The sequence below is a fragment of the Falco biarmicus genome, chromosome Z, assembly GCF_023638135.1.
Source record: "Falco biarmicus isolate bFalBia1 chromosome Z, bFalBia1.pri, whole genome shotgun sequence".
NCBI classification, from domain to species: Eukaryota; Metazoa; Chordata; class Aves; order Falconiformes; family Falconidae; genus Falco; species Falco biarmicus.
The window spans coordinates 34,738,559-34,766,437 of NC_079311.1; the positions used below are offsets into that span (position 1 = coordinate 34,738,559).

At 42.1% G+C, this 27,879-nt stretch overlaps 1 protein-coding gene across 4 annotated transcripts; it reads left to right on the forward strand.

Annotated features, from left to right (window-relative positions):
* The first annotated feature begins 1,065 nt into the window (after positions 1-1,065).
* Positions 1,066-27,782, forward strand: LOC130142893 (translation initiation factor IF-2-like). Of its 4 annotated transcripts, XM_056325342.1 has the most exons (8): positions 1,072-2,275; positions 2,917-3,027; positions 6,110-6,214; positions 21,322-21,412; positions 21,842-21,958; positions 22,689-22,782; positions 23,196-24,410; positions 26,619-27,782. In XM_056325342.1, the coding sequence occupies exons 1-4, from the start codon at positions 1,501-1,503 to the stop codon at positions 21,375-21,377; spliced, it is 1,047 nt and encodes a 348-aa protein (XP_056181317.1). In that variant the 5' UTR covers positions 1,072-1,500; the 3' UTR covers positions 21,378-21,412; positions 21,842-21,958; positions 22,689-22,782; positions 23,196-24,410; positions 26,619-27,782. The 4 variants fall into 4 exon arrangements, with proteins under 4 accessions (XP_056181316.1, XP_056181319.1, XP_056181317.1 ...); XM_056325343.1 differs by lacking the exons at positions 21,322-21,412; positions 21,842-21,958; positions 22,689-22,782; positions 23,196-24,410; positions 26,619-27,782 and adding an exon at positions 9,907-10,479; XM_056325341.1 differs by lacking the exons at positions 6,110-6,214; positions 21,322-21,412; positions 21,842-21,958; ... (1 more) ...; positions 23,196-24,410; positions 26,619-27,782 and adding an exon at positions 10,728-12,222 and having other exon boundaries at positions 1,066-2,275.
* The last annotated feature ends 97 nt before the right edge of the window (positions 27,783-27,879 follow it).

Below are 27,879 nucleotides of genomic sequence, written 5' to 3' on the forward strand. Positions count from 1 at the left end.
CTGAAGTGTAAACTTAACTGGACTTTGGATCAGGCTCTGGTATGGTGCCATGTATGTACAAGCTTGTTTTCTGCTCTGACATGAAAATCCTGTGCGAAGTGATGTGGAGAAGTAGTGCAAAATAGGGACAATAAACATCGATTGTGATTGTATATGTCTGCTCAAGGAGTGTAGGTGTGGTGATTGGTCACATAACCATATCATTTTAAGGAAATACCTACTCTTCTTCCTCTAACAAAGGGGCTATTTATAAAAAGGATGAGAAACATTCCAATGTTACCTAGAGATCTCCTCGCTAAAGAAAACCAGATGATCGACAAGGACATGAATTAGCTGCAAACTTACAAGACCACCACATTCCAGGAAAAGGACTGATAAGCTAATTAACATACGAAGTGAGAGTATGGGGGTTTAGGTAACGAATATGGATAGGCTGGATAGGCGTCAGTTGAACATTCATTTGTTTTTTTGTATAAATATGAGATGGTTCGTCACTTAGGGCATGCGTGCATCTGCGCACAATAAACATACCTACTTTATAACTTTCGAGTTATAAGTTTCACATACTTAACATTGAATGTAGCTGACAGGAACAGCTGCCCTGCTACACGTTGCAGGACTGTAGCTGTTCTCTCTAACCCTTGCCGTTACAGAAAAACATTTCTCTTCATTTTTTTGTAGTTTTGTTCTGTTCCTTGAAAGCACAGACCATAGCATTTACTCTGTGTAACTGTTCTTTAGCAGACATTCCCAAAATGGAAACCGTCGCATGTCGGTCTGAGACCCGAGCGTGGTTGTTTGTATTCACGGTGATTTAAAGAACGAAGTCAAAATTTCTTGGTGACTAAGTATCCTTTATTGGCAGCGCTGGGTGCATGGGGGATCGCTCCACCAAAGTCATGCACACTGAGGGAAGCCCTCAGCCCCCTCCTTATACAAGTCACTCATGTCTACATATCTCACACCTGGACAATCAGCACATTCCATTCAAAGACCCAGCACATCTTCAAGTTAACAACATAAACATATCTTGTGCCTGGACAATGTCCTTGAGGAGTTATCTCTATGCAGACTGTTCCTTAGCGGCCCTGTTTAAAGCCTCCATCTTCGCCATGTTGCATGTACAACAGGAATCTAAGACAAAATGTCCCTTTTTAAAGATAACCAACCCAAGGACTTAGCAGTCTGTGCATCCGTCATGTTGCAATAAGGGTCCCTGGACATCTCCCACCCTAACTAAACACAGGCGCGTCATCCTTTAGGTAAGTGGTACAGCATTCACCATTCAATGGGAACAGAATTAAGACTCAAAACGTAGTCAAGAGCCAAGGAACTTTATTTGCCCAACAATAAACCTGCAAATGCAAAAGAAGAGAGAGCAAGAGACAGAGAGAAAACAAGGAAAGAAAGAAGGGGGGGGGGAAAAAAAGGAGAGTTCAGAGCAATAGCTACCACCCCAGAGCCGCAGCGTTCAACAGTCGTTTCCAAATCTGGAGGGGAATGTTCCATCTGATGTTAGTCGGTTCCATTTTTTTTATAGAGTTGTTACAAGCTGTTCTGCTTAACCACACCTTTCACCCGGCAGTGGTGTACGTGCCCAACATTCCTCGGGGGCCTCCAGGCACCTTGATACCCCTGACCCCAAGTCTGGGCACATGCACAGGGGTTTGGTTAAGTTTTGCAGGATCAGCCTCCCCCGTTATTCCATGGCGTCAGCCGGTTTCGCAGCCGGCGGCAGCCGAGCGCGGGGCCCGGCCCCTTCGGCCCCAGCCCAACCCGGGCTGCGGCTGGCCGGCGGCCGCTCCCGGCAGCAGCGGAGGGTCGGGGGTGGGCCCGCGGGGCGGGGGGCCGCAGGCCACGTTTAGGTCGCGGCGCGGAAGCCGACGGTGGCAGTGCCGAGAGGCGGCGGCGGCAACGGGGCGGCTGCCCGCGCGCAGCTGCGAGCCCAGTCCGCACGGCCCCGGCGCCCCCGCCCGCTGTCCTTCCCGCCTCGCTGCGCGTCCCGCCGGGCCCTGCTCGTCCGCCGCCACGGCTCACTGCGCGCCGCCGCGCCCCGCGGCCTGCCCGTGCGCGTCCTTGCCGCGGCAGCGGGATGCCCGCCCGGCCGCTTGCACCTGCAAGTGTGGGTGCGGAGGCGGAGGTGCCCGTGCTGCAGCGCGGGGTGAAGCAGCGGGAGCGGAGGTGCGGCCGCCGGGTCACCAGCCGGGAGGCGCCTGCGGGGCCCGCCTGGTCGTGGGCCGACGCGCCGCGGGAGCGGGCCGGGAGGGCAGCACAGGTGAACGGGGACACGGGCCGGGGGGGCTGCACAGGTGAACGGGGACACGGGCCGGGGGGGCTGCACAGGTGAACGGGGACACGGGGCGGGGCGCGCACAGACGTGTGAGAGGGAGACACGGGAGGGCGGCCAGGCTGCGCGGTGGTGGCCGCTCCCGCCCACCGGGAGGGCACGGCGGCGGTACCGCCTCGGCTTTGGATGGCAGCACGGGAGCTGCGCAGCGCCGCTCCCCCCGACGGGCGGTGGTGGCCGGGCCCCCGCGGCGGGCCCTGCCCCGGCCCCGAGCGCCGCCCTCGCCGCCGCGCCCTGCGGCCCCCGGCTGGGCCCGCCGCGGGGGGGGGCCTCGGAACGCCGCGCCGCGCACCCTCGCGTGACGGGGAGCGGAGGGCTCCGGGGTCTGAGCCGGGGGGGCGTCCACCGCCACCCCCAGCCCCACAGACGGATCACTGTTCTTGAGGCTTCAGCGGCTTCAAGGTCGAAAAATGTGCGGTGATGGCGGTTCGTGTAGTGGTTGTTGTGGGTCCTGGCTTTCCTAAGTGCCCTTTCCGAAAGATGTTATCGAAGTGATACGAGAATACAGGAGTCGATATTAAGTAGGGTTTACTTAAAACAGAAGATGACTAACTTCTGTTTGTTTGCAGGATTTTCAGATGACAGAGAAGGTCACACCTTCTGTATCTTCATTTGGCCAGATAACCTCGAGTGCAAGCTGTATGGCACGGTGCCAGGATCTCCACTCTTGCAAAGAAACGGTTTGTGCTATTACGTTTTGCTGCTTACACGCTTGACTTGGTTCAGCTGTTTATTTGCTTCCTTGTTTGTGTTTACAGCAGTCACAGAAGTAAAATTTAAGGTAGTTTACCATTAGCAAAAGAGAATCTTCTGGTTTTTGCCTTTTTTTCGCTAATTAGGCCCCACTTGCTGTTTTAAATTCAGTCTTGGGGTCACGTTGTGGTTTAACCCCAGCCAGAAATGTAAGTACCAAGCAGCCGCTCACTCACTTGCCCTCACTGAGGGATAGGGGGGACAGGCAGAAAGGAATGTAAGACTTGAGGGTTGAGTTAAGAACAATTTAATAATTAAAATAAAATAGGAGAGGAAAAAAAAAAAGGACAACAATAATAATAACAGTTGTAATAATGACAATTATAATGAAAAGGAGGGAGAAAGGGAGAGGAATAAAATCCAAAGGGAAGCTCGCCACCTGCTGGCCGATGCCTGGTCAGTCCCCAAGCAGCAGTCGCAGGCCCTGGCCAACTCCCCCCAGTTTATATACTGAGCATAACATTCTGCGGAGTTTATATACTGAGCATAACATTCCGCGGTACGGAATATCCCTTTGGCTAGTTTAGGTCAGCTGTCCTGGCTGTGTCCCCTCCCAATTTCTTATGCCCCTCCAGTCTTTTCGCCAGCAAGGCCTGAGAAAATGAAGAGTCCTTTACATAGTATAAACATCACCAAGCAACAATTAAAACAGTCTGTTACCAGCATTGTTCTCTCACCAAATCCAAAACACAGCAGTGCATCAGCTACTAAGAAGAATATTAACTCTATTACAACTGAAAGCAGGACAGTATCCACTCCTTATTCCATACCATTTATGTCATGCTGTGTTTTCCAGTACCTCATCACCTCTCCTATCATTTAGTCCATCCCTCAAAACTCTGTTCAGAGTTCATTTAGTCTGTGACATTGGGCTGTCTATTATAACAGTCTTTCAAGGCAGGGAAGATGGTATGAGGTGTTGGATTGTTGCATCTTGAAACCAGTTCTGACTCTGTCAGGGATGTGCTTGTCTGGTTTCACCAGTCAGTCTTTGTTGCTGTGGCAACTGGAAGGGAGTCAGGTTCAGATCTCCAAATCCAAAGCGGGTGCAAACAGGCATGTAACAGTGACTATAAATAGTATATAACAATGAACATCACACAGTTCTATTCATTGGCTATTTTCACCCAAATCAAATCCCCTTGCACACATGGAACTTCCCCATCCTCCCACATTACCTGCCAAGTGCACCCAGGTCCTTGAGCAAAAGCAGTCCCATGATGGGTTTGCCTTTGCCTGAGGCAGGAATGATGTGGAGTGTTTTCCCAAGCATATTTCTAAGGTGCACTACAGGAACTTTATCCCCTTCTACAGCATGTAAAAACTTTGACTGGGCAGGCTAGCAGTTCCTGTGGCGTTCACTAACCAGGTGGCTTTTACTAAATGTGTATCCCAATGTTTGAAAGTCCCACCACTCATTGCTTTCAGTAGTCCTCAAGTGTAGTCTTTAACAGTCCATTACATTGTTTGATTTTCCAAGAGGCTGGTGCGTGCTAGGGGTTATAATATACCCACTCAGTGCCATGCCCTTTGGCCCAAGTGTCTATGAAACTTTTGGAAATGAGTTCCATTGTCTGATTCAGTTCGTTCTGGGGTGCCATGTCACCATAAGACTTGTTTTCCAAGGCCCAGGATAGTGTTTTGGGCAGTGGCATGGAGCACAGGATCTGTTTCTAGCCATGTGGTATTGCTTCCACTGTTGTAAGCACATGGCACTTACCTTGGCAGGTCTGTGGGACCGTGATGTAGTCAGTCTGCCAGGCCTCCTGATATTTATGTTTTAGCCATTGGCCTCCATACCAAGAGAGGTTTTAACTGCTTGGCTTGCCTAATTGCAGCGTGTGTTTCAGATTCATGGACAACCTGTGCAATAGTGTCTGTGATTAAGTCCACCCCTCAGTCCTGGGCCCATCTATATGTTGCAGCTCTTCCTTGATGGCCTGAGGTGTCATGGGCCCACCAAGCTATAAATAATTCACCTGTACGTTGCCAATCCAGATCTACCTTAACCACTTCAATCTTGGTTGCCTGATCTATCTGCTGGTTATTTCTGTGTTTTTCAGTGGCTCAGCTCTTGTGTATGTGAGCATCTACATGATGTACCTTTACAACCAGGTTCTCAACCTGGGCAGCAGTATCTAGCCTAATGTGGCAGCCCATATGAGTTTACCTTGGTGCTGCCAGTTACTGTGCTTTGGTTGCACCCCTGCAGGGCGTTTGCCACCATCCGTGAGTCAGTATGAAGTATTGGCCATCTTTCTCATTCAGCAATGTCTAAAGCCAGCTGGATAGCTTTCATCTCTGCAAACTGACTTGATTCACCTTCTCCTTCAGCAGTTTTTGCAACTTGTTGTAGGAGACTCCATGCAGCCACTTTCCACCTCCAATGCTTTCCTACAATACAGCAGGACTGATGCAAAGCATATTGCTTTTCATGTTCCGGCAATTTATTACAGAATGGGGTCTCTTCAGCATGTGTCAGCTCCTCCTCTGGTGGCATTCCAAAATGTTTACCTTATGGTCAGTCCATGATCATTTGCAAGATTCCTGGACAACTGGGATTTCCTATTCAAGCTCATTGTGGGATCAATGCAGCCCACTTATTCCATGTAGCATCAGCTGCATGATGTGTAGAGGAGACCCTCCTTTTGAACATCGAGCCCAGCACTGCAACCAGGGCACCAGAAGGAGCTGTTCTTCAGTGCCAATGACTCCTGAAGTGGCTTGAACCCCTTCATAAGCTGGCAGTATCTTTTTTTTCAGTTGGAGTATAGCGGGCCTCCAATCCTCTGCATCCCTGACTCCAAAAGCCCCAGGGTCGACCTTAAGTCTCCCCTGGTACTTTCTGCCAGAGACTCCAGGAAGGACCAGTCTCCCTTGCTGCGGTGTAGAGCACATTTTTTACATCTTGCCCAGTTCAAACTGGCTCAAGGGCTACTGCCTGAATATTTAATTTGTTCAAAGGCATGTTATTGCTCAGAGCCCCATTTGAAATAATTTTTTTTTCAGGTCAGTTCTGCTGTATTGCCCCACATGATGATATCATCAATGTATTGCTGATGTCCTGGAGCTTCACCCTGTTCCAGTGCAGCCTGGATCAGTCCATGGCAGATGGTAAAGCTGTTGTTTCCACCCCTGGGGCAGTCGATTCCAGGTGTACTGGACACCCCTCCAAGTGAAAACAAATTGTGGCCTGCACTCTGCTGCTGAAGGGATTGAGAAGAATGCATTTGTAATATCAGTGGTGACATACCACTTGGCTGTCTTTGATTCCAGTTTATATTTAAGTCCTAGTATATCTGGTATGGCAGCACTCAACAGCGGTGTGACTTCATTTAGGCCATGATAGTCCATGGTTAGTCTCCATTCTCTATTAGACTTTTGCACTGGCCATGTGAGGCTATTAAAGGGTGAGGGGGTCGTGCTGGTCACATCCAGTCAATGAATCAGCTTATGGATGGGAATCAGGGAGTCTTGGTGGGTGTGATACTGCCGCCAATGCACTGATGTGGTAGCGACTGGCATTTGTTGTTCCTTGACCTTCGGCAACCCCAAAAGAGAAGGGTCTTCTGAGAGGCCAGGCAAGGTAGACAGCTGCTGAATCTCCTCTCTCTCCAAGGCAGCTATACTAAAAGCCCACCAGTGCCCTTTTGGGTCCTTAAAATACCCACTCCTGAGGTAGTCTATGCCAAGGATGCACAGAGCCTCTGGGCCAGTCACAGATGGGTGCCTCTGCCACTCATTCCCAGGCAGGCTTATTACAGCGTCCAACAGTGTTAGCTGTTGTGATTCCCCTGTAACTCCAGAAATACTAATGGGTTCTGCCCCCTCGTAGCTTGATGGCATTGGAGTACACTGTGCACCAGTGTCTGCTAGAACTTTGTACTGTGGGTTTGTCATGCCAGGCCGTCAGATCCACACAGTCCAGTAAACCCTGTTGTTCCTCTCCTCTGCCTGGCTGGAGGCAGCGTCCCTCTAGCGCTGGTCATAGGATTACCTACCGTGGCAGCAAGTGGTGCAGAGTGGCTGTTGTGTAGAGTAATCACAGTCATGCCCACTTAGGTCTTGTAAAAATGGATTAGTACTCATTTCCAGAGGATTGAGAGTACAGTCAGCTTTTCCACTCTGGGAAACTTTTCTCTCTGGGAAACTCACTAGAGGTTGGAGCAGCAGCCTTCCTAAAGGAACCCCTTCATGATTTTTTCTTTTTTTTCCTTTCAATTCATGTACTTGTGCCTCCAGAGTTGAGGCAGGTTTTCCATCCCACCTTCTCATGTCCTCTCCGTGGTCCTGCAGGTAAAAACACAGAGTACCCCGTGGTACATACCTCCTATACTCTCCCTCTTGAGCAGAAAGGTGCCTGCGATTAATAGCTGAGATGGGGGTCCACAGAGGTGGGGAGTAGGATATATCCTCATCGAGTCGTTGGACCAGTTTCTTCATAGCTGAGATGAGGGAGGTAGAAATGCTGTCTTTGTAGTTGTGGACATGGTGAATCACCTCATCCACTGTTGGTGGCACTTCATCTTTCCAGCTTGTTATTGCCAATGATGTGGTATGTGATGATGGTGCACTTAATACAAATTTCTGCCACATGGGTTGTGTGCATAGGACTTTGTCAGGATCTGTGGGTAAGTGTGCACCATCTTGGCCATAATAAATCATCTCTTTCATGGCTAATTCCGTCAGGTACTGAATACCTTTCTCTGTTGCAGTCCATTTGCTTGGATGATGTGTAATATCCTCCCTGAAGAGATAACTTTCTTTCACACTTGAAAGAAGTTGCCTCCAAAGACTGAGGACTTGTGTCCCTCTTCTGATCGCCTTGTCAATGCTTCTTTAGAAAGTGATCCCAGCTGCTTGGCTTCCCTGCCTTCTAATTCCAAACTGTTAGCCTCATTGTCCCAGCACTGAAGGAACCAGGTGGCAATGTGTTCACCTGGTTGACAGCCAAAACCTTTTCACCTGTCTTTCTGCCTGCACCTGCTGGCCCCACAGCTGTGCCTGTGGGGAAGGCAATGGCTAGTGCCTGGCTGCCAGAGAGCCACAGCCATGTACTTGTTGCTCTGGAGGGTAAGCCCTCTGACTGAAGTGATGTTGGCAGCATCCTTGAAACTTTGCCTGAGTGCACCCTCATGTAACAGGACGGGAGGGCTCTGAGGTTTGAGTCAGGATGACACTTCACCACCACCTTCTGAGAGAGAGCGCCTGGAGAAGTAAGGAGGGGAGTGATTAACTTGTTGCACAGTAATTTAAGCAATTGAAATATATGATTATAGTTTAAGTTATCTGAGAGTGTCTTCCATGCAGAATAAGACATAACAATGCAAGGAATGATTTGCTGTAGGCTTAAAGGTGGTCTCGTGGACGTGTAATGATAACATGGTAATGGGCAGTGACTTGAAAGGTGTGCACTGCACGTGTGAAGTTCTGCCTGGATTGCTGGTCAGAGTAGTGGAATTTACATGATTGACTGAGCTCTTGAAGAAGGGTCACTATTGAGCGATAAGTGGCTAGAGATGTTTTATGCTTAGTGTTGATTTCAAACACACAGCAACTGTCTCCAGTTAAATAAAGTGGGTGACAGTGAGATAAGCTGAAACCAGGTTACATATATTTATTTGCAGGAAAGGCAAGCTTGTCCAATTACTCTTACTGTCATGTTGATCTGTATACAAAAACTCGAGCGCTTTTAGACAGATGTTTCTTATGCTACTGTAAATCACATCCTTCCAAAACATAGCCTTACTGTTTTGCCTGTCATAGGCAAAAACCATGGAAAACTGCCTGCTAGCTAAACAAATCCTAAAGCTTTAATGACTGTAGTTTGTTTTTTTAATTTTCATATTTCTCTACAACTGCAGTGGAAAACCAACTCAGTGTGCAAATATAGGCTGCATTATCATGAGTTACAACACTTGTGTAGCTATGTCATGAATTGGCTGAAAACCAGTGTTTTTTGAGGAGAATTTGGTTAATGTTGGTAATGCTTAGCTTTATGATAGGACTGTAAGTACTGGCAGAAATGAGTGTGTGGGCATGGAAGGCAAGAATCTCCTGTAGGGTGGGGGCGTTCTGCACTTGATTGATTTCAAAGGAACTTTAAATGATACCTGAGATCTAGCTACTAACTGATGGTCTGGGTGGGAGGGGAGGGACACAACAGAGGCCTCCAGTGAATAATGCATGAGAGCTGGAAGTAGGAGCCTACATGGCCAAAACAAAAATCCTGTGCTTTTGTCCAAGCTGTGCTCCCAACTGCTCTGAACCATTGGGTCTAAAAAATGGTATGTAAAATCCCATGAAGGGACTGAATAGCACTGAGCAGCAGAAATGGAAAAAAAAAAAAAAAGTTGAGTGTAGAAGAGTGTGTGTGTCACAGGTTCTTGCAGTTTACCACTTCTGTGAGTGTGGTGTTACTCAACAGGACCAGGATTAGCTAGTGCCAAGTCTGTTAAGTGAAGCCTGTTACCTTGTGGCTGTAGTGCCAAAATAGCCAAACAGTTGTATTTCTACAGATGTTTTTTTTTGTGCACACACCTCTCTTGAGCATGATGTCAATTGCGTATGTTTGCATGTAATCTTGGAAAAGTATCTTTTAAATTTGAGTCTCTCCTTTTGAAATTGTGGTTTTATTTTACCTTATTCTGGGAAGCGTTGCTGTTGTTTCTTCTGGGCAGTACAGTGATTACAAAAGTAGTGAACGTATTAATGCTTTAACACTTCAGTCTTGTTCTTAAGAATCTTTGTCCAATTTTGTTTCCTTGGTTTAGTGTTGTGAATTCTGTCTTTTTTCACTTCTGCAGAGGTGTGAAAACTGAAGAAGAATGTGCTAGCTGTTGTCTTATTGAGCCTGAATGTCTCCACTCCTGAAAAGTGTACATAGTTTGATGATAAACTTCTGTGTGCTACTGCCTTTGCTAGAGAAATGTAGATATGTCAGAGTGAAAAGGAATCAACTTCAAGATGGAAGAACTTGTGTTACATGTTTAAACACAGCTGCTTGTGCCATCTGAAGGACAACAGTAATTTTGATTCCTGAGTGTGATTTTCCTTTCCGCTCTTTTTGATAGTAGCTTGTTGTAGCGTTATTTCAATAATGAATATAGGCTGAAGAGCATGGGTCTGTGTTTGTGGCATTACTTGACTTTTCTCCTGACTGAATTAAATTTGACTGAATTAAACTGACTGCTTGTGTAGACACAAAAACTACTTTGAGTGGTAATTTGAGAAGTTTGTGTTCGCTTTCATAAAGAAAAAGACACCTGTACCTCTGCACCGGTGCCGTTTCAGTGATGGCACACTTTGGACATCTTTGGATGGACAGGATTTGGATATCTTTCCTCAGATTTGTGGAGTCAGTGTATGGTCAGAGTGCTACTGCACTCTTGAGTTTTCCCTATATTTAGGTTTCTACAGCCCAAGCAGAATATTAAGCTAGTGTTATACCAGATGAGAAAGTAGAAATGTAGAGTTGATTTAAATCAGAGTAAATTAAGTCAAGACAGAGTGTTTTTGTTGGATGTGTCTCAAGTTTAAGATTCAGATTGCACCTTGTTTTATTAGTCAGCGGTCTACTCTGGGGGCATTTCTAGACTTTTTTACCACTTTCTCTGATTTATTCCAGCTATGCAAAAAAATCTGATCTTAATGGAGCCCAGATCAGACTTCAAGAGATGGAAACAGCCCTCAATTCTAAAGAAGCTGCGCTGGCTACAGCCCTTGGTGATAGGAAAAATCTGGAGAGAGAAATTCAGTATTTCAAATATCGAATTTGTAGAGGTGAGAAGAAGAAATATTTAACCATCAAGCTTCTGTCAGCCAATGAGGAGTTTTTATATATAATACATCCATAGTAAGAGCTGTCATTCTGGTATAATGCAACTTTGTAGATAAAAAAACGGATGCAAACCTGTCATCTAGTCACAAGCAGAACAAACTGTGGTTCACTGTCAACATTGGAAGCATTACTGAGCAGGTGCCTGTGTCCAGAACTGTGCAGTTTATTAACAACATGAATGGTGGAATAGAGTGCCTCTAAAATTGCAGACTGTAAAATTGCAAGGGATGGTACTTGTGTTGAAGAAAACAGGTCAAAAGTCAAAATAAACAGTATTAATTGTAGAATGGTTTTGGGGGGAGACTGACTTCACAAATACAGATAATGAATAACTGACAAGTAACAGTTCATGATTCTCCCTGCTCTCCTGTGGTGTTCTTCCTGTTCTTCCTGTGGTCCTCCATCTTCTGGGCATCTGATAGAAGAAAGAGGGGGGAAAAAAGTCTTGTGCTGGTTTTGTTAACCCTTTGAAATGCATGACTTGTGATCTTAAGCAACACCACGTCAGGAGGATGAGTTTAAGAGATCACAAAACTGGTATTTGCAATGTAGGAACACTGAGGTTTTGTAAAGAAAATTAATTAAGTAGCTTTTTAATGCTAGTTACCAGTGTGAAATATCTAAAACTCACTTGTGCAAGTGATTGCAAAAGTGGGGGGGAAAAGACATTAGTGGTATAAATACTGGATTTGATTGTCAAGTTCAACCATAACATGTATTTAGCTGTACTTCTAGGTAGCTGAGGTCATTGTGTTATGTGAGTTATGCTACATAATCATTGTTGTGTTATTTTTGAATTTCTTTTTCTTCAAGCTTGAAGTTTCTTTAGCAGTGCCAAGGAACAGCTTGCAGCTGAAGCCATACCGAAGGCAGATCTTGAAAACTGGTGTCAGACTCTCACTGAGGACTTGGAATTCCATGAAAATATGTTTAAGGAAGTAAATGCTTTAGTCTCAAGAATTCACATTTTTAAAGGGAAGAAGACAACTGTGGAGCCATTCTATTAGGTTGCGAGGGACCTCAGGAAGTCATCTGATCTAAGCTCCCACTCAGGGCGGGGTTTACCTCTATTCTAGTTGGAAGATTTCCAACTTCTTTTTCTAGGAAAAATACATTAACTCAGAGCTCATGTGATAAAATAGCATCACATATGATGTTGTTTCATGCTAAATTCTACCTGTGGTATTGCAATGTACATGTCTTTTCATAGTAATGAGACAGTGGGTTAATGATTTATTGCATAATCCCTTTGAGAGAAATAAAATGGAGATAGACACTCAAACAGATGCTATGGACTTGCACTTAATTTCAGAACTTTCTAATATGGTGCTTTTGAATACTGGAAATGGAAGTTGATGAATATTTGTCTTTTAGAGCTTTTTCTTGCCACCCTCCCTGTCACTTGTAGTACTTCAGGCTTTCCAGGAGGAACCTTAGAGCACTAACAAATGCACCTAACCACACTGTCTTTTGTTCCATGTGCACTTTTTCTTGCTAGTTGTATTTTCAGGTTTGTTCATGTTTTTGGAATCGTTTTTTCCAGAGAACATGGACAAGCATACAAATAAATAGGGAAAATGCTGGTTAGTGAAAGTGACTGTTTAATTTCACAGTGTTTTCATTTTGTGCAAGCATAGAAGATACCTTAAGAAAGAGAGGGATGGGTTTCTAATCATATTGAGGTGTATTTGTTGAAAATGCAGACACGTTGTACAAGGATAAGTGTCTCTACATGCTGATGGTATCCTAGGTCTTATTTCAATAACTGGCTATTGCAGAATAAGGTACTATGCAGATCAGACTGGGGAAGTGGCCCTGTGTTTCTACTGAAAGTTTCAGTGTCAAACCAATCTAATGATGATCCACAAGGCTAGCTAAAATCTGCTATTTGCTCAGCAGATAGTCTTCTAAAGCTTTTGTCTCATAGTTACTGGATGTTCTTTATTTATCTGTTTTTCTTAGGAAGTCAGTGAAGCAAGGAGGATGCATAAAACTTGCTTAGATGAGGCTGATAGTAGGCATCAAACCGAATGTCAAGATAAACTGGCCCAAACCATTTGTGAACTAAGACAGCACCATGATGCGGAAGTGAAGCTGTACAAAAAAAGAGCTTGAACAGACTTACCCTGCCAAAGTGAGAACATCTTTTCATATGTTTGTTTGATGTACTTTATTTTTGTTTTGTTTAATGGAAAGATGCCATAAGTACTTGCATTTCAGAAGGTTTTATTATGGAGCTTGCTTTAAATTTATCATACCTTTGAACGTGAATTTACATTCTCAGGTCTCATTTTGGCAGCAAGTTTAATCCTTGGGAAGTGCAATAATAGTAGGAAGCACCATGTGAAAGTGAACTATGGGGAAAAATTGATTAGTACTGGGATTAGTATGAATTGCAGGAAAGTTCATGTGTTATTACGTATCAGCTGTCACATAGTCTTGGTGATCATTAAGGTATTCCATATTTTCTATAAAACTTATTTCTTAATAGGGCTTGCTGAGAAGACAGCATCCTGAGTCCTCTGACCCTGTGCAAAAGTATGAAAGTTTTACCAGACTGAATGATTTCTGCTTTTCACTCTTATAGCAAGGAAGCATAATCAAGCTGAAATCAGTTGCACTTAATTTTCTTCCTCTGCTATGATTGAGCATTTCAGTCAGGAGGGATCCTGATGCCTCAGCTGAACCTGGTTTCTGTGGCTGTACTTGTTGCAGTTAGTATTTTTAAAAACAAGGTGGGATGTTACAGCAGAAAAGTTGGTACAAGCTGAATTTATTAGCATATTTTTCAGTGGTTTCAGTCTTTACAGTCTTAAAGTGTGCAGTTGCTTATCTTCGCGGCTTCAATCTCACTTGGAAAAATTTATTGAAATAGATCTAATAAAAAATATTTTTTAGTCTAAAAATCCTGTAATAACTGAAGCCACCTTGTTCTCTCTCTTCAGGTATACCGTTTCTGTGGGTTTTGTTTATTATTTTGAAAAAGTTTTTTTAGATTCCATTTCTTCTGCAACTACAAGTTCAATAATAAGTCTGTGGTGCTCCTCAGCTGGATATGGTAGTGTTCAGCAGGAATGATGTAGCCAATTTAAAAAAAAAAAAACCCAAACCAATTATTTGAGCTTCAAGTTGTGGTAGAACGAAGCATTGTGAATCATGGCACTGATCCTGTAATCTGAGGGCACGTGACCGATTTGTTTATGTTGGCTAAAAATTACCAGTTCTCTGAAAACAAGCAAACTGATGTTTTCAGTTTAGCTTCTTCTATTTATGCATACTCAAAACCAGTGCTACAGTAATTAAATACATAAAGCTAAACATTGGCCAGTGTGAAAACTGAACTTCAGTATTGTCTACAAGCAACACTTTAATTTAACACTAGAATGAATATTCAGAGGATTATAATTTCAGGTAGGGTAATGCAGTACATTAATCGAGCCACTATATCGAATCCCTAAAGGAAGAGGTGTTTCATTGTGTTACAGCTGCAGAGAAGAGCTTTGCAGCTTGGTGTTGTGTGTGGGTTTTAGTGACTCATTTTTTCTTTTAATAAAAGCTACTTTGAAACTGATGTTTTAACTTGATCTACTGCAGCTTAACAGTGCTAAAATGTTCTTTGAAGCAAGCAGTTCTGTAGTCACCATAACAAAAGAACTGATGGAATATCACATATGAATTGGTAAACTGTCTACCCATCTTGTCATCTTTCAGGAGGAGGTAACAAGCTGTTTGACTGTTTTGGTTTTGGCTGGAATAGCATTAATTTTCTTCTTAGTAGGTGGTACAGTGCTGTGTTTTGGATTTAGTATGAGAGTAATGCTGGCAGCATACTGATGTATTTTTACTGATGATTTAGTTGTTGCTGAGTAGTGCTTACTCTAAGTTAAGGAGTTTCCCGTGCTCTGCCACTGAGGAGGTGCACAGGTAGCTGGGAGGGAGCAGAGCCAGGACAGCTGACCTGAACAGTTCGAAAGAATATTCCATAGCATGGAACATCATGCTCAGTATAGAAACTGGGAGGAGCTTGGTATGTACGCTTGGGGACTGGCTGGGCAGCAGTCAGCAGGTGGTGAGCAATTGTATTATGTGTCACTTATATTTTCCCCTTGGGTTTTATTCCTCTTTTCTCTCCTCTTCATTGCAATTGTTGGTGTTATTAATTATTATTTTTACTACTTTTCAATTATTAAACTGTTCTTATCTCAACCCACAGGTTTTACCTTTTTCTGATTCTCTTCCCCATCCAACCAGGGGCAGGGGGAGGTAGGGGGGAGAGTGAGTGGCTGCATGGTGCTTAGTTGCTGGCTGGGGTTAAACCATGGCAGTGACCCTTCAGTCTTGCCAAGTACAGTTGTTGACTTTTATATTAAAGTTCAAATATATATTAAAGGACTTTCTTTCCCTTAACTTGTATGTTCAGTGTCATGACTTGAATTTGTCTTCTGTTCTACTGTACTTTCTCAAATTTCTTATTGTCTCCTTTTGACAAAGTTGAATTTTTTTATGCAGTATGCTACTACAGAGTGAGTGAAAGGTTGTACTGTTAACTGGCTTTTGAAGAAACTTTTGCAGAATGATGGGACAATATTAGACAAGATCTCTGTATTAAAAGTTCTTGACATTCTAAACAGTTCATTACTGTTCAATAGTAATTGGACAACCTAGCATAGGATTCCACAAAGCAACATTCAAAACCAGAGCTGGAATATGCAGTCTCTGTCTGTCTGGTGTCTCTCTTTATCCTAGATCCAGTTTGCATCAAGGACTCTAAAAAAAAAAAAAAAAATTTAAAAAAATGGAGTGATCTTACCAGGATTAGGATAAAATATGAGACTAAGAAAATAGATCAAATAACTGTACTTGAGTATTTGTAGAGCAAGGTCTTGAACAGAAACCAATTATGCTTAGTCAGGTCACAGAGTATATAGATCACACCCAAAGAAATATGACACAACCTATGACAAGCCATGTGTTCAGTACTAGCTTATTTGATGGGAGTAACTTTGTGTGCACTGCAGTGGAAAATCTAGAGTGAAAATGAGAAACGTTAAGAGTTGGTTCTGAAGTGGGCTTTTGTAACTCACTAATCAGCTTAAAATGCACAAAACATTTATTATTTTGAAAAATATAAAATATTAGTAATATTTGCCTTTGATCCTTTCTGTGATACATTTTGAATTATATTTCTCCTGTACTGTGGACTCTTGCAGAATGCAGGGGACATGATTTCTTAATTTTCCAAATAAACTTGGCAGATACTAGTATGAGTCTTCCCAGTTTTTCTGTTAGATAGGCAAATGAGTCTCTGGAAAAGATGGTTACACAAGAATTGGATTGAGAATTTTGTTTCTTGGTTCTTATTTTTGCCTTTAGGTTCCCATCATCTTTCTTTTGGTGATTCAGTCAACAGATGTTTTTTTTTCCTTTTTACTTTAGTTAATTACCTGTGTTCTGTTGCTCACTTGGGAGTGACAGCTAGGTTCAGGGAACTTGCTTCTAAATTTGCAGAGGTGTTGGTTGTGAACTTCAGGGCTATCAAAATCAGCTTCTGCCAGTTTGTCTGTAATTGTCCATCAAAAAACCCCATTTTGCTGCTGTGTGTTTGGTTTGTTGTTTTTTTTTTTTTCTTGTAGTGTGAGTGCTGTTAACCAGTAGGGTTTTGTTTTCCATTTGCTAGCACTAACTTCAGCTTTGTTCACTTGGAAGAAGACAATTATTTTATTACTGATGCCGGTCTGGTTTGTTACCAACACAGAGCTTTGTAGTAGTTTCCACTGTGACAGTCAACTCCTTTTATTACATTCCTTAAATTAAATTCTTTATCTGACTTAAAACATTGACAGCCAGTTACACTCGTCCTCTGTGTCAGACTTCTAGACTGCCTGTTTTCATTATCTCTCGACTTTGACTCCCTAACTAGAGTGCCTGTATAGCAAACTTGGTGACTTAACCAGACAAGGCAATTGTGGGGTATTGGCTCCTGTGTCTGTCCTGTAATTAAAAAAATCTCAATACACTATCAAACAGAAAAAGGCATGCTCAGGGAAGGTAAACCTTAAAGTTGTCATCACTTGGTCTTTCTTTGAGAAGCATTCCATTCTGTATGTACAATACTAACTTTTACTGGCTTGATGTGATTTTTAAAGTATGTGACAAACTGGCTTTCTTCATGGGACAGTTAACCACTGTACTTTCAGCAAGCCTTGAAGGCTTTGGTAATGGGAAATCAGTCCTTTTTCACTGACAACAACCCCTATTCCTTTAGAGGAACTTCTTCCCAGATTCAGAATTGGCAGCAGCAAACTGAAGCAGGAAGTAGACACCTGAAAGCTAAAAAGTAATTACTGACGGCAGGATCTGAAGTACACTGAGCTGCACATACATCATAAATGGTTTGACTCTGAAGCTCAGTTTTTCTTGACTGAGTAAAGTGAGGTAACATATCTTCAGATCTCAGAAAAATGGAGCAGGTAGTTGTCTTTCAAAGTGTGTTGTAAGTTTCACTGGAGTTTAAGGTACAGTATTTGTAGTAGATGAGGTGGAGAAGAGGAAGTTGAATATGGGTGAGTTTGAATTCAGAGCAGGGGAGGATGTTTAACCTGGTGTTTTTAATTCCATGTCACCTGAATAGCAGAGTGCATGGAGGTTTGGGTGAGCTTTCATTTGCACCACTGGTATTTTCAGTGCTTTCTAGTCTGGAATATGGCAAGATAAAGTTTGGGAGCTTGAGGGTGGCTTGTGGAAGGAACAGAAAAGGTCTCATAAATGTTGTGTAAGGAAGAGAAGGAAATGGCAGAGATGGGGAATTGGGTGCAGGAGCAGTTGAGTAACTGAAAAACTTTGAGATGTTAAAGTGACACTTGATGCAGCAATGGATGCATAATGGAAACTGCTGGAGTGTGAAGAGGTGTGACAGAATGTAGCAGCAAATGTTGGTATTTATGTGCTCCCCTTGCTTGTCTCATTCTCTCTTAAAAGACAGTTCTTACTGGGAATGCATTCATTAGGTGCTTTATTACAGTTTCCAAGTCACTCTGGTATTGCCTCCTCGTGTCTGTCACACTTGTAAAGCCCCATGACACAAAGCTGCTTGAGTATTAGACCAGTAGCTCTTAGAAGAATGGTGTTTGTTCCCTTGTCAGCACTGAGGATGTAATGAATTGTCATTTGTAGGTCTGTTTGGTGCCATGGTTAATATCCTTTTTCAGAGTTAATTACAGGGTTATTTGTTAGCCAAATAATTCAAAATATAGAGTAATTTTTATAAGGTATTAGCTGTTATGATTGCCCCGTTTGTCAGCTAGCTGCATTTTCTACATCTGACCCCATAGTTCAGCAATACTGAGAATTTTTGTCTGGCAAGTTGCAGCTGCCATTTAAAAGTAGTTTGGTATTTAACTTTTCTGAATAACATACTACTGGTCAAGGCTGATTTCTCTCAAGTGCGGGTATGAAACAGCAAAACTGCTTGTACCAATGGATTTGTACGTAAATTTCCTACACTGGCTTAAGCCCCCTAAGGGTTTTTTCTTTACATGTTCCATGTACCCAGGAATGCAGTCTTTAACAAATGCATAGATACGCCTTTATGATCTTAATGTAGTAATCCATCAGTATTCTATGCTACAAAAGCATTAATCAGCTGTTTGACATTATAGTCAATCCTTCACAAAGTACCTAAGGCTTCATTTTGTCATGTAACATGCTTTGTTTACTATATTCCTGTACCTTTTTGCTGCATAATTCTGTGGGAAGAAGGGAAGAGAGGAAGAAAGTTTATCAGAAAGGTGGAAAAAGTAAAACCAGCGTGTGATGTATGCATATTTCTGCCTTTCTTCAATATAAGTTGAAATGTCCTTTGGGCCCATCTTCCCAAGTTTAACAGGCTTCATTGGGCTGTAACGTGCATACTACCAGAGGGAAGAGGAGGAGAGCTGATGTGGAGAAATGTGAAGCTAGCAATAGTGTTAGTGTTTCCCACTCAGCTTCTACCGCTGGAGATGTCCGAGTGAGGAGATACACACTGGTGAAAAATTCATCCACTTGAAGAACACCTCTGAACAGGTGTTTGAAAATGCACATATATCATGACTTTACAATGGGCTGATTAGAGATAGAAGGCATCCTCAGCACCGTTTCAGCCCTCAGGCTTCATGTTGATTGTGAAGCTAACGCACACTGTTTAAGAGGTGCCACTAAGAAACTAGTGTGTCACAAAATAAGGTTTCATACAGTATTCTGGATTGATGATGACTTCTTCCTAATGATTTTTAATGCTTTTTATAGCAATTGTTTTATTGCTAGATTCCCCAGCCACCAAAGTGTTGCATCACTCTTCAGAGTTCTGCTTTGTGAGTGATCTGCCTGTAAAGCTTTGCAGATAATGTTGTCACTGATAAGAATTATGCAAGCAGACATTAGGTTCCTTTAGAAGCCTTTTAAGAACTTTCTCTGCCTTAAAGCCCTTGAAGAAATACATACTTGTGCGAAATAAATGTCTAAATGTAATTGATGGCCTGTGTCCTTTGGGCTTGCATATAGCATCTCTGAACCATAGTTTTCCTTCTTCCTTGGCTGCATCCACAGTTTTTAGGAGCCCTCAGTTCCTATGCCAAAGCCACCTTTTGATCAGAGTATTTAATTCTATGAATAGAATAGAGTTTGGATTTTCCAATAGAAATTGGAGTTTATACTGGGGGGAACACACCTGTATTTTTATCAAAGGGTATTTCATTTGAGTAATAATCAAGACTTTTCCTTATGTTGCCTTCAGAATGATGCTCACTGTTTATGTTCAGTAGAGTTACCACCCCCTACCTGTTACTTGTAATTTCTGCTTAAGAAAAAGTGTGCTATGCTATATACAGTTCTGCGAGAGGAGAGGCTGGGAACTGGGGACTGTGATTTCTTAGATCCTGTATCTGAGGGAAGAGAGAACTGAGCATTGTCTCATTAGGACACCAGAATTACAAGACCTAATTTCTTGCAGCCTGCATTTCAGAGAAGGTCCAAGTAATTCTTACCTTCTCCTGTCCTGTCTGTGCCTTAGCTGTGAGCAGAAGTGTGTCAGCTGCATTCTTGATTTTCAGTGGCACATAGGCTTTGTCTAACTTCATATCCTTTACTTTCACTAAAAGGCAGCTGATCTTGATGTTTTAGATGACAAAGATGGGGCTGGTTCTGAGTGTCTCAGTCCCTTCTAATCAATGAAGAGACAGACTCCTCCAGATGGTGATACATGTGTATCTGCATTACCTGCCTGGAGTGTTGGCTGAGAATGCTAATTTCATTTGCTGAATGGAAGAAACTTTGGCAACTGTCTTGGTCTAGACTGCTAAGGGTTTAGATGACTAAATTCAGACAAATCGGACTACTTCTAGTGAGTCAGGACCTGACATTTTTTCCTCTTTGGGTTTTTAAATTGTACGGGATTCTCCTACTTTGTGTACCACATGGGTTTACCCACCTTTTATTTACTTCTACTCTGCATCCATTGCTCCATGGAAGGAGCATCAGTTCTGTTACCAGTAGTCACAGATGGTTCATGGTTATAGCACTTTGTCAAGGGTCTAGATTTGAGCAACTGCCTGTAGTGCTGTGCAATAAACTGTACTCGGGGAACTTTCACAAGTGTTCAACAGTTTCTATATATATAAAAATAGATAGAAAATATATTAAAATTCTTTAAGTATGGTGTGCTTTGTTGTAATGACCAACTGAAATGTCAGCACCCATTAAGATAAATAAGGTTGTTTACTTTAGATGATCTTAACTATCTGTTTTCAGACACCAGTGGCAGCTATTTAATTTTTGGAAACTGTTGGTGGGAGAATGTATGATCTGCTCTTGTTTTGAAACAGTCATTCTGTAATGATGACTTGTGCATGTTTGTTAGTTAGATTTGCTAATGCTTTTCAGGTAGTTGATAGGCAAAAAATAATTGAAAGGAAGAAATAATGTAGGTCTTGCAAAGGAGTAAGTAGCGGAAGGTGTGCATATGTAGAAACATTTTTTAAGATGGCTGACAGGTATATTTTGTTTTCTAAGAAGTCTGCTTATTCTGTGCTTCAAAAAATGTATTATGTATTTTTAAGGGGATTTTAATTTTTATGTGTCTTTCTGGACCAAACGATAACAAGATTGATGTAACTTATTATTATAACATCAGAACTGAAAAGCAGAATGTATTAAGCTTTAATTTGAAATAAGAGGTAAGACAAACTTAACTAAAACTATTCCAATTACGTGCTGAAGATCAAGTGATAATAAATGATTTTACTGAAAATTTAATGTGCCTCATGGCCTTATACGTAAAACAACCTAAATGTGTAAGAGAAAATGACCATTGATGGATTTTTTTTCCCCTCCTTTTTATCCACAGGATCAACCTGTGGAAGGCTGGGAGATGATCTGAAAAACAGGAGACACTACGGCTAGTTGCAGGTATAGCTCAAGATACCTCCTGAAGGCAGGTCAGTCTGTTACAGTAAGATGTCAAGCTTCAACTTGCTGAAATGGGCTTTAGGCCAACTTGTGCGTGTCAATAAGACATGAGCTTTTTAGTTTTTTCAAAAAATAATTACTGATATTTGTGTTGGGCATTAGTTTTTATCAATTGCTGGGAAGAAGTTGGACAGAGCCATGTTTTTCAGAAAATTGCTTTCTATGTGGAACGATAATTTTGACCATAAACAAGTACATTTACATATTCAAAAGCCTGCATTGAAAAACATAGGGGTGTTTTATTGTAAGAAACTGTGGAAGTAGGTAGGCTAACACTCGTATTTTCTTAACTGGAGAAGATTCATCAATGTCACTTAAAAGGAATACATTAACTCAATAAATAACTTAGAAATGTATAAGACTGGCAAATAATGCTTGTGTGTGACTTCTTTTAACAGATCTGAGCTGAAAATATTGAAGCAACTGCTATGCCTCCCAATAACCTCCTCTGGGAGGAGAATTCTTGCGGAACTGGTAAAAATGTGGAAATGGTACTGAAAAATTCTTTGGGAGAGGTAAAGTACTTCAGATGTGTTTAAACTTGTCTTTCTGTGGTGCCATCCCTTATAAAGATGCAGGTCTTAGGACTTTATACATGAATGTTCAGTAAAGTTTTCTCCTTTTGCTTTCAAACCAAGGATACTGTACCCCTGTCTGTCTTTTATTTAGGAATTTAGGAATGCAATCTATTCACGTGTGTGAATTTTTGCTCCCATATATTGAGTATAAGTAGTAGAAGAATGACTTGTTTAAACACAGCCTGCCCTCATGGCAGAAATTAGGCAGTGCCTTAGAATATGCCTTGACAAGGAAAGGTTTTAGTAAACTCTTCAGTGATTTGTCTTTTAAATTAGTTTTCCTTAAAATTCCGTGTTTATGAAGGATGGGGAATGTTACAGTGAAACTGACTTTAAGCAATGAAGCATTAATTCTGGTAAGGTGGGAGTTAAAACTTTGGGTAGAACAGTCACTATGACATCTTGCAATTGAAAGAAAACATTTAAATATATTAAAAAAGCAGATTTTGGAGGAACTTGATGAGTGTCTTGTTACAAAAACTCTTTATTAAGAGATTTAAAACTAAGGTGTTATGAATGCTGTTTTTGCACAGCAGTACATGAAAAGTATATATCCGAAATCATTACAAGTAGCTTTCCCAGCTGGAACTCCCATTTCTCAAAGTCTAAGTAGATTGGCACCACACCTTTTGAGGAGTCAAGTCTTAAAGATAAAACTCTGTTGCAGGAGGTTTCTCAGAGAAGCACTGTCTGAAAGAACTATATGTGAAGAAGAAGAAGCAGCTGAACCTGTGCAGAAAGCAGACATTTACAGACAGCAGGTATCTTGTTTCAGGTTAACAACATCATTTAGGTTGAAGAAACAGACATCTAAGTCATAAATTTTTGGAAAAACACCTGTTTGGGTGTGGATTTTATTTTTGTTTTGTTTAATCAGTAATTTAATGAAAGCATGCAGCTGTGTAATTGAGAACAGTATAAATTCTATTCAAGTATTCTGTTGATGGAGAGAAGTAGATTCTTCTTAAGGTTTCTCTCCCTTGATGGAGAGAAGTAGATGCTTCTTAAGGTTTTAAAGTTCATAGATTTGGGGATTATTTTTTTTTTTCTTAAACTCTATTCCTGATACAGTTTCCTCCAGACCAGTTGTTTATTGTAAAGTTTGGCTTAAGCAGGTACACCTAAATTTACCTAAAGTTTTGAGAACTTAAATCTCTTGTTTTCTCTGATACAGGAAATGAGAAATTTGAAGATACTATCAGAGAAAATGTCTCATGGATGCTGAAGAAATGCAACTCTGAAGGCAATGGAAAGATGTGAACTTGCAGTAACAGTATAAAATGTTTTGAAATACAAGGGAGCATAATGAGATATGATATATTTGATTGTTCATATTCTGAGTTTTATCCATTACCTTACCGTGTTCACCAGTTCTTCTAAAAAAACCCCAAAAAAACAAAAAGGGAAGGGTAACAATTGTAAGTTTCTCTAGTGCAACATTTGAGTTTGCTACTTTGCCATGTTTCTGTTAGTAGGCATATTAAAGTCAGTTAGAAAAGGTGATACAGAACAGTAATTAAGTGTGCATATCAAAATGGACAAAAAAATGGAGAGAGCTGGCTGTGTTGGAAATCATATCTTTTGGCAGCCATAGTTTTTGGCCTATAACTGAATCTTAATTTCATGGCATTTAATACAAAATTAGGTTTTTATTGCAGCTATGCCAAAGTACTAAAGCGCCTCCAGCTGCTCTTGCAGTTCCTGGGATTGTGTAGTTCAGCGTAAGTTGTGGTAGCTTTACTTGCAAAAATATTATAGAGAGATTAGATTTCTTTAGATAAAAAACTCTCAAGGTACTAGTATATGCTCCCTGCAGTATTCACCACCTGTTTAAACTCAGTGATGCTTTCTGATTCGAGATTCAAATACAGTGATTATTTAAATTGTGTTTTTCTGAACCTGTCTTCCATTACCCCTCATAGGAAAGGAAACCAGCATTTATTTACTCACAGGGAATAACAGGTTGTACAGCTTTGCATGCTGACTCTTGATTAGACTGTGCCAGGCTGATTATTTCATATATTAAAAATGCACAATATATTGAGTTCCTAAACCTTTTACTGCGCGATTTTTTTTTTCTGAGGTAACTCTTTGTATTTGTAACAGAAAGACCCAAGGACATTTAACAAAAGCTGTATGATCATGTAAACTTCCAGTCAGCCAGGTTCCTCAAATCATGGTAATCCTTGCCAGCTTAATAGAGCCTTCTCAGAAGCACTGACGAGCGAGGGAAAGCAAGCGGCCGACTCAATATGAGTGATAGAGCAAGCTTCGATTTATTACGGCGCGATTATGTCTTATATACAGTTCCAGTTAATTATGCCTACAAATCATCTGCTGATTGGCTAAGCTCTAAAGGGTTACATTTTCATACGTCCTCCTACCTGCGGTTTCTGCGGATAGCTAGCTACATATTTTTTTTTTCCTCTCTTGTCTACGCGAATTCCTCAAAGTTATTTACAACATTAGGCACAAGGTCAGTGTTTTTCTCAGCTTCCTTATCAGCATGCCTCAACATAGCTGCAAGGCCTGCTTCAGCTAACTTACGCTAACTTTGTTTCACAAAGATCTTTAAGGGAGTCATGGCCGTGATCACACAGCCATTCTGCAGCATTTCCCCCTTTTTCTCTTTGCGCAAGCAAAACTTGTGCAGTTACACGCTTGAGTAATTTTTGAATACAAGAGAGAGCACAGCTTAAACATATGAGTGCAATGATAACAATTATTACTATAAGCAACACACTTTACAACAGCCCTTTTAAACTACCAGAAGACCGCCCTAATAATAGAGCACCATAACTTTGTCCATTAATTATCAGAGGTCCTCGGACACGAGTTGCGATTTTTTTGTGGTCGGTTGTCAATTAATGTTGTATCTACTGCTGTTGCCAGGTCCAGGCCGAGGCTCCTTCGGGTGGCGGGTTATAACACGGTGTCTGCCGATAAGAGTTGGTCATGTCTCCTGGAGGGGGTGTCGTGAAGGTGACAGGAGTCGCAATTGGGGTCGACGCGCTGCGGCTCCTCGCGCTCGGTTTCCCGTTTCCCGTCTGCCAACAGACATTGGTGCTGTGGGTCCCTCGCTGACAATTTTGGCACCACACTTGACGTTGTTGACATCGGTCACGGGTATGTCCTGGCTTCCCGCATCGATAGCAGGGGAAGTCTCGGTGCGTGGTGGTCGCTGGCTTTGGGGGCGCGGTAGCCCCAGGGGGGCGCAGAGGCGCAAGCGCTGCAAAAGCCTGACTTTGGGCTTGCACTAAATCTCTCCCTACTGCTTGGATTGCTTCCACTAGCAAGGCTTGCTGACCTACTGGCACCCAACTCATTCGCTCTAGCATTGTTTCTACAGAAGAATCTAAGGGCAGGGTTACTAAAATGCCTTTGGTGTAACTGTTACTATTCTCCAGAATACACTGGCACAATAACGGCCCTTTCATAAAGTTAGGTATATCTGGTGGGCTCACTGTGGAGGCCTGACTCATTCACTGTACTACGTAACTGACTTAATATTTTCCAATCAAAGCCTCCCAGGTTCCCTGTCTTTGGTTAGCGGCATTTATCTGATACGTTACAGGGAAAGCTTGTGGGGGGTTGACTTGCTCAGCAATATCAAATATTCCCTGAGCAGCTGCTTCTTGTGCTATTTTTTGCCAATTAATACACGTAGAACGCACCAGTTTGTTTACTGTACTTTTTGTTTGGGTTTTTTTTGGGGTTTTTTTGTTTTTAATTTTGTATTTGACTGCCCACTGCTATTTTCTTCCTCAGCAGCACTTTTGTCACATGTGTCCCCGCCCTCTGGCCCCCCCCGAGGCTACTTCGCCGGAGGGGGGGGCGGAGGACACGAAGGGTCTATAGGTGGTACAGTGGCCTCTATAGGTGGTACAGAGAGCACTGTTTGTGATAAAGGGGGTATTGGAATGTAATTTTCACATGGCATAATTTTTCCTGCATTAGGATCTGCACTTGCAAGTCGGCTTGTTACTGCTGCAGCAAGGCGCTTTTCTGCTTGATATCTTTTTATACAATTAGTTACTTCATGCCATGATTTCATCAATTTTTTTGCTGCCTTATCATCATCTATTACTAAATCCCATAAACAATCCCCATAATTACGCCATTCTTCTACTTCAAACATATGCTCAGGATCTGCAAAATATCCTTTTGCTTTACCTAATACAATTAACCCGGCCAGATCTTTTAAAGGGCCTACTCCCCCGCTTTTCTAAAAAGCATTGTAAAAGTGCTAGCGCTACCTCTTTTTCCATTGTGCACTCGTTAAAGTCCTCTTTGTTGCAGCCTTTTCCCTTGGGTAGCAGCTCACGGACGGCGAACCCCTTCTTTAATTATCCTGGGCTCAAGCACGGATCGGGTACGATGCCAGCATCAGCCGATCTTCTGCTCTCTGGTCGCTGCTACCAGTGCTTCTCCGTCCTCGCTGTCCGGTGAAGAACAAGGTTAGGGGTCCCTGTTCGGGCGCCACTTTGACGAGCGAGGGGAAGCAAGCGGCCGACTCAATATGAGTGATAGAGCAAGCTTCGATTTATTACGGCGCGATTATGTCTTATATACAGTTCCAGTTAATTATGCCTACTAGTCATCTGCTGATTGGCTAAGCTCTAAAGGGTTACATTTTCACACGTCCTCCTACCTGCGGTTTCTGCGGATAGCTAGCTACATATTTTTTTTTTCCTCTCTTGTCTACGCGAATTCCTCAAAGTTATTTACAACATTAGGCACAAGGTCAGTGTTTTTCTCAGCTTCCTTATCAGCATGCCTCAGCACAGCTGCAAGGCCTGCTTCAGCTAACTTACGCTAACTTTGTTTCACAAAGATCTTTAAGGGAGTCGTGGCCGTGATCACACAGCCATTCTGCAACAAAGCACAACATATTTTTGTGCTTTCTCTATGTGAATTTTTAATCTGTGAGCCTGATGGCATTTATTTCCTTTGCTGCCAAAAAAGAATTTTTATAAAAGAAATACCTGTAACTTTCTTGCAGGATGTGAATTGTTGACTCTAAACAATGTGCTATTTGAAAAACGATGTCCACGCCCCCCAGATTTATGTGTTAGTCTCTGTTTTATTGAAACCTTGCTGGAATAGAAATATTCCACTGTGGTTTTGGGTATCAATTTTCTTAGATTATACCACTGCAGACTACCCAGTTGCTGTTGACCTCTTCATGTTGAGGTGCTGTTGGGGAAGGCATTTTCAACACTGTGCATGCTTGCATGCTAGAAACTTTGTTTTTTCCTACAGAGCAATCAAGGCTCTAAAACGTTTTTAATAGAAAAGAACAGCTTTGTTAAAAAAACTTAAATGAAACAATAAAACCAAATGAAAACAAAAAAAGCCACACAGAAAAAAGAATGTAGCCCAGCTGATCATGTGAGCACTTAGAGGGTGAAGGATGCAGTGAAATTCCTTATTGGTACTCTTCCTTTATTTAAATTTCTTATTCTGGAGATGGTTTCATGTTAAACATGTTGGTTGTGGTGTTAAGATAGTGTAACCAGCTTAAATTTGCTTACATGATTTTTTGACAAATAGAAGGCTGTATTGATATGGATTGTCTTGCTTATTTACAATTTGTAGGAACAAAACAAGTCTTCAGCAGTCTAGTCTAAGTGTGTATGGAAAACAATTGTAATTCTGTCTATGTGGAGATTTTTTCTGTCCATTTTGCATTAATCTAATGCTTGAAAAAGCATTGAATAATATATGACTGTTAAAGATATTAAAAAGTAAATCTTTTGGAGTTTGTTTCTTCCTGGAACTGAGCAAAAAGTTAAATGAGCATTGAATGCTTGGAACTGGTAGATTTTGAAGCTGGTGAAATGTCCATGTAAATGCAA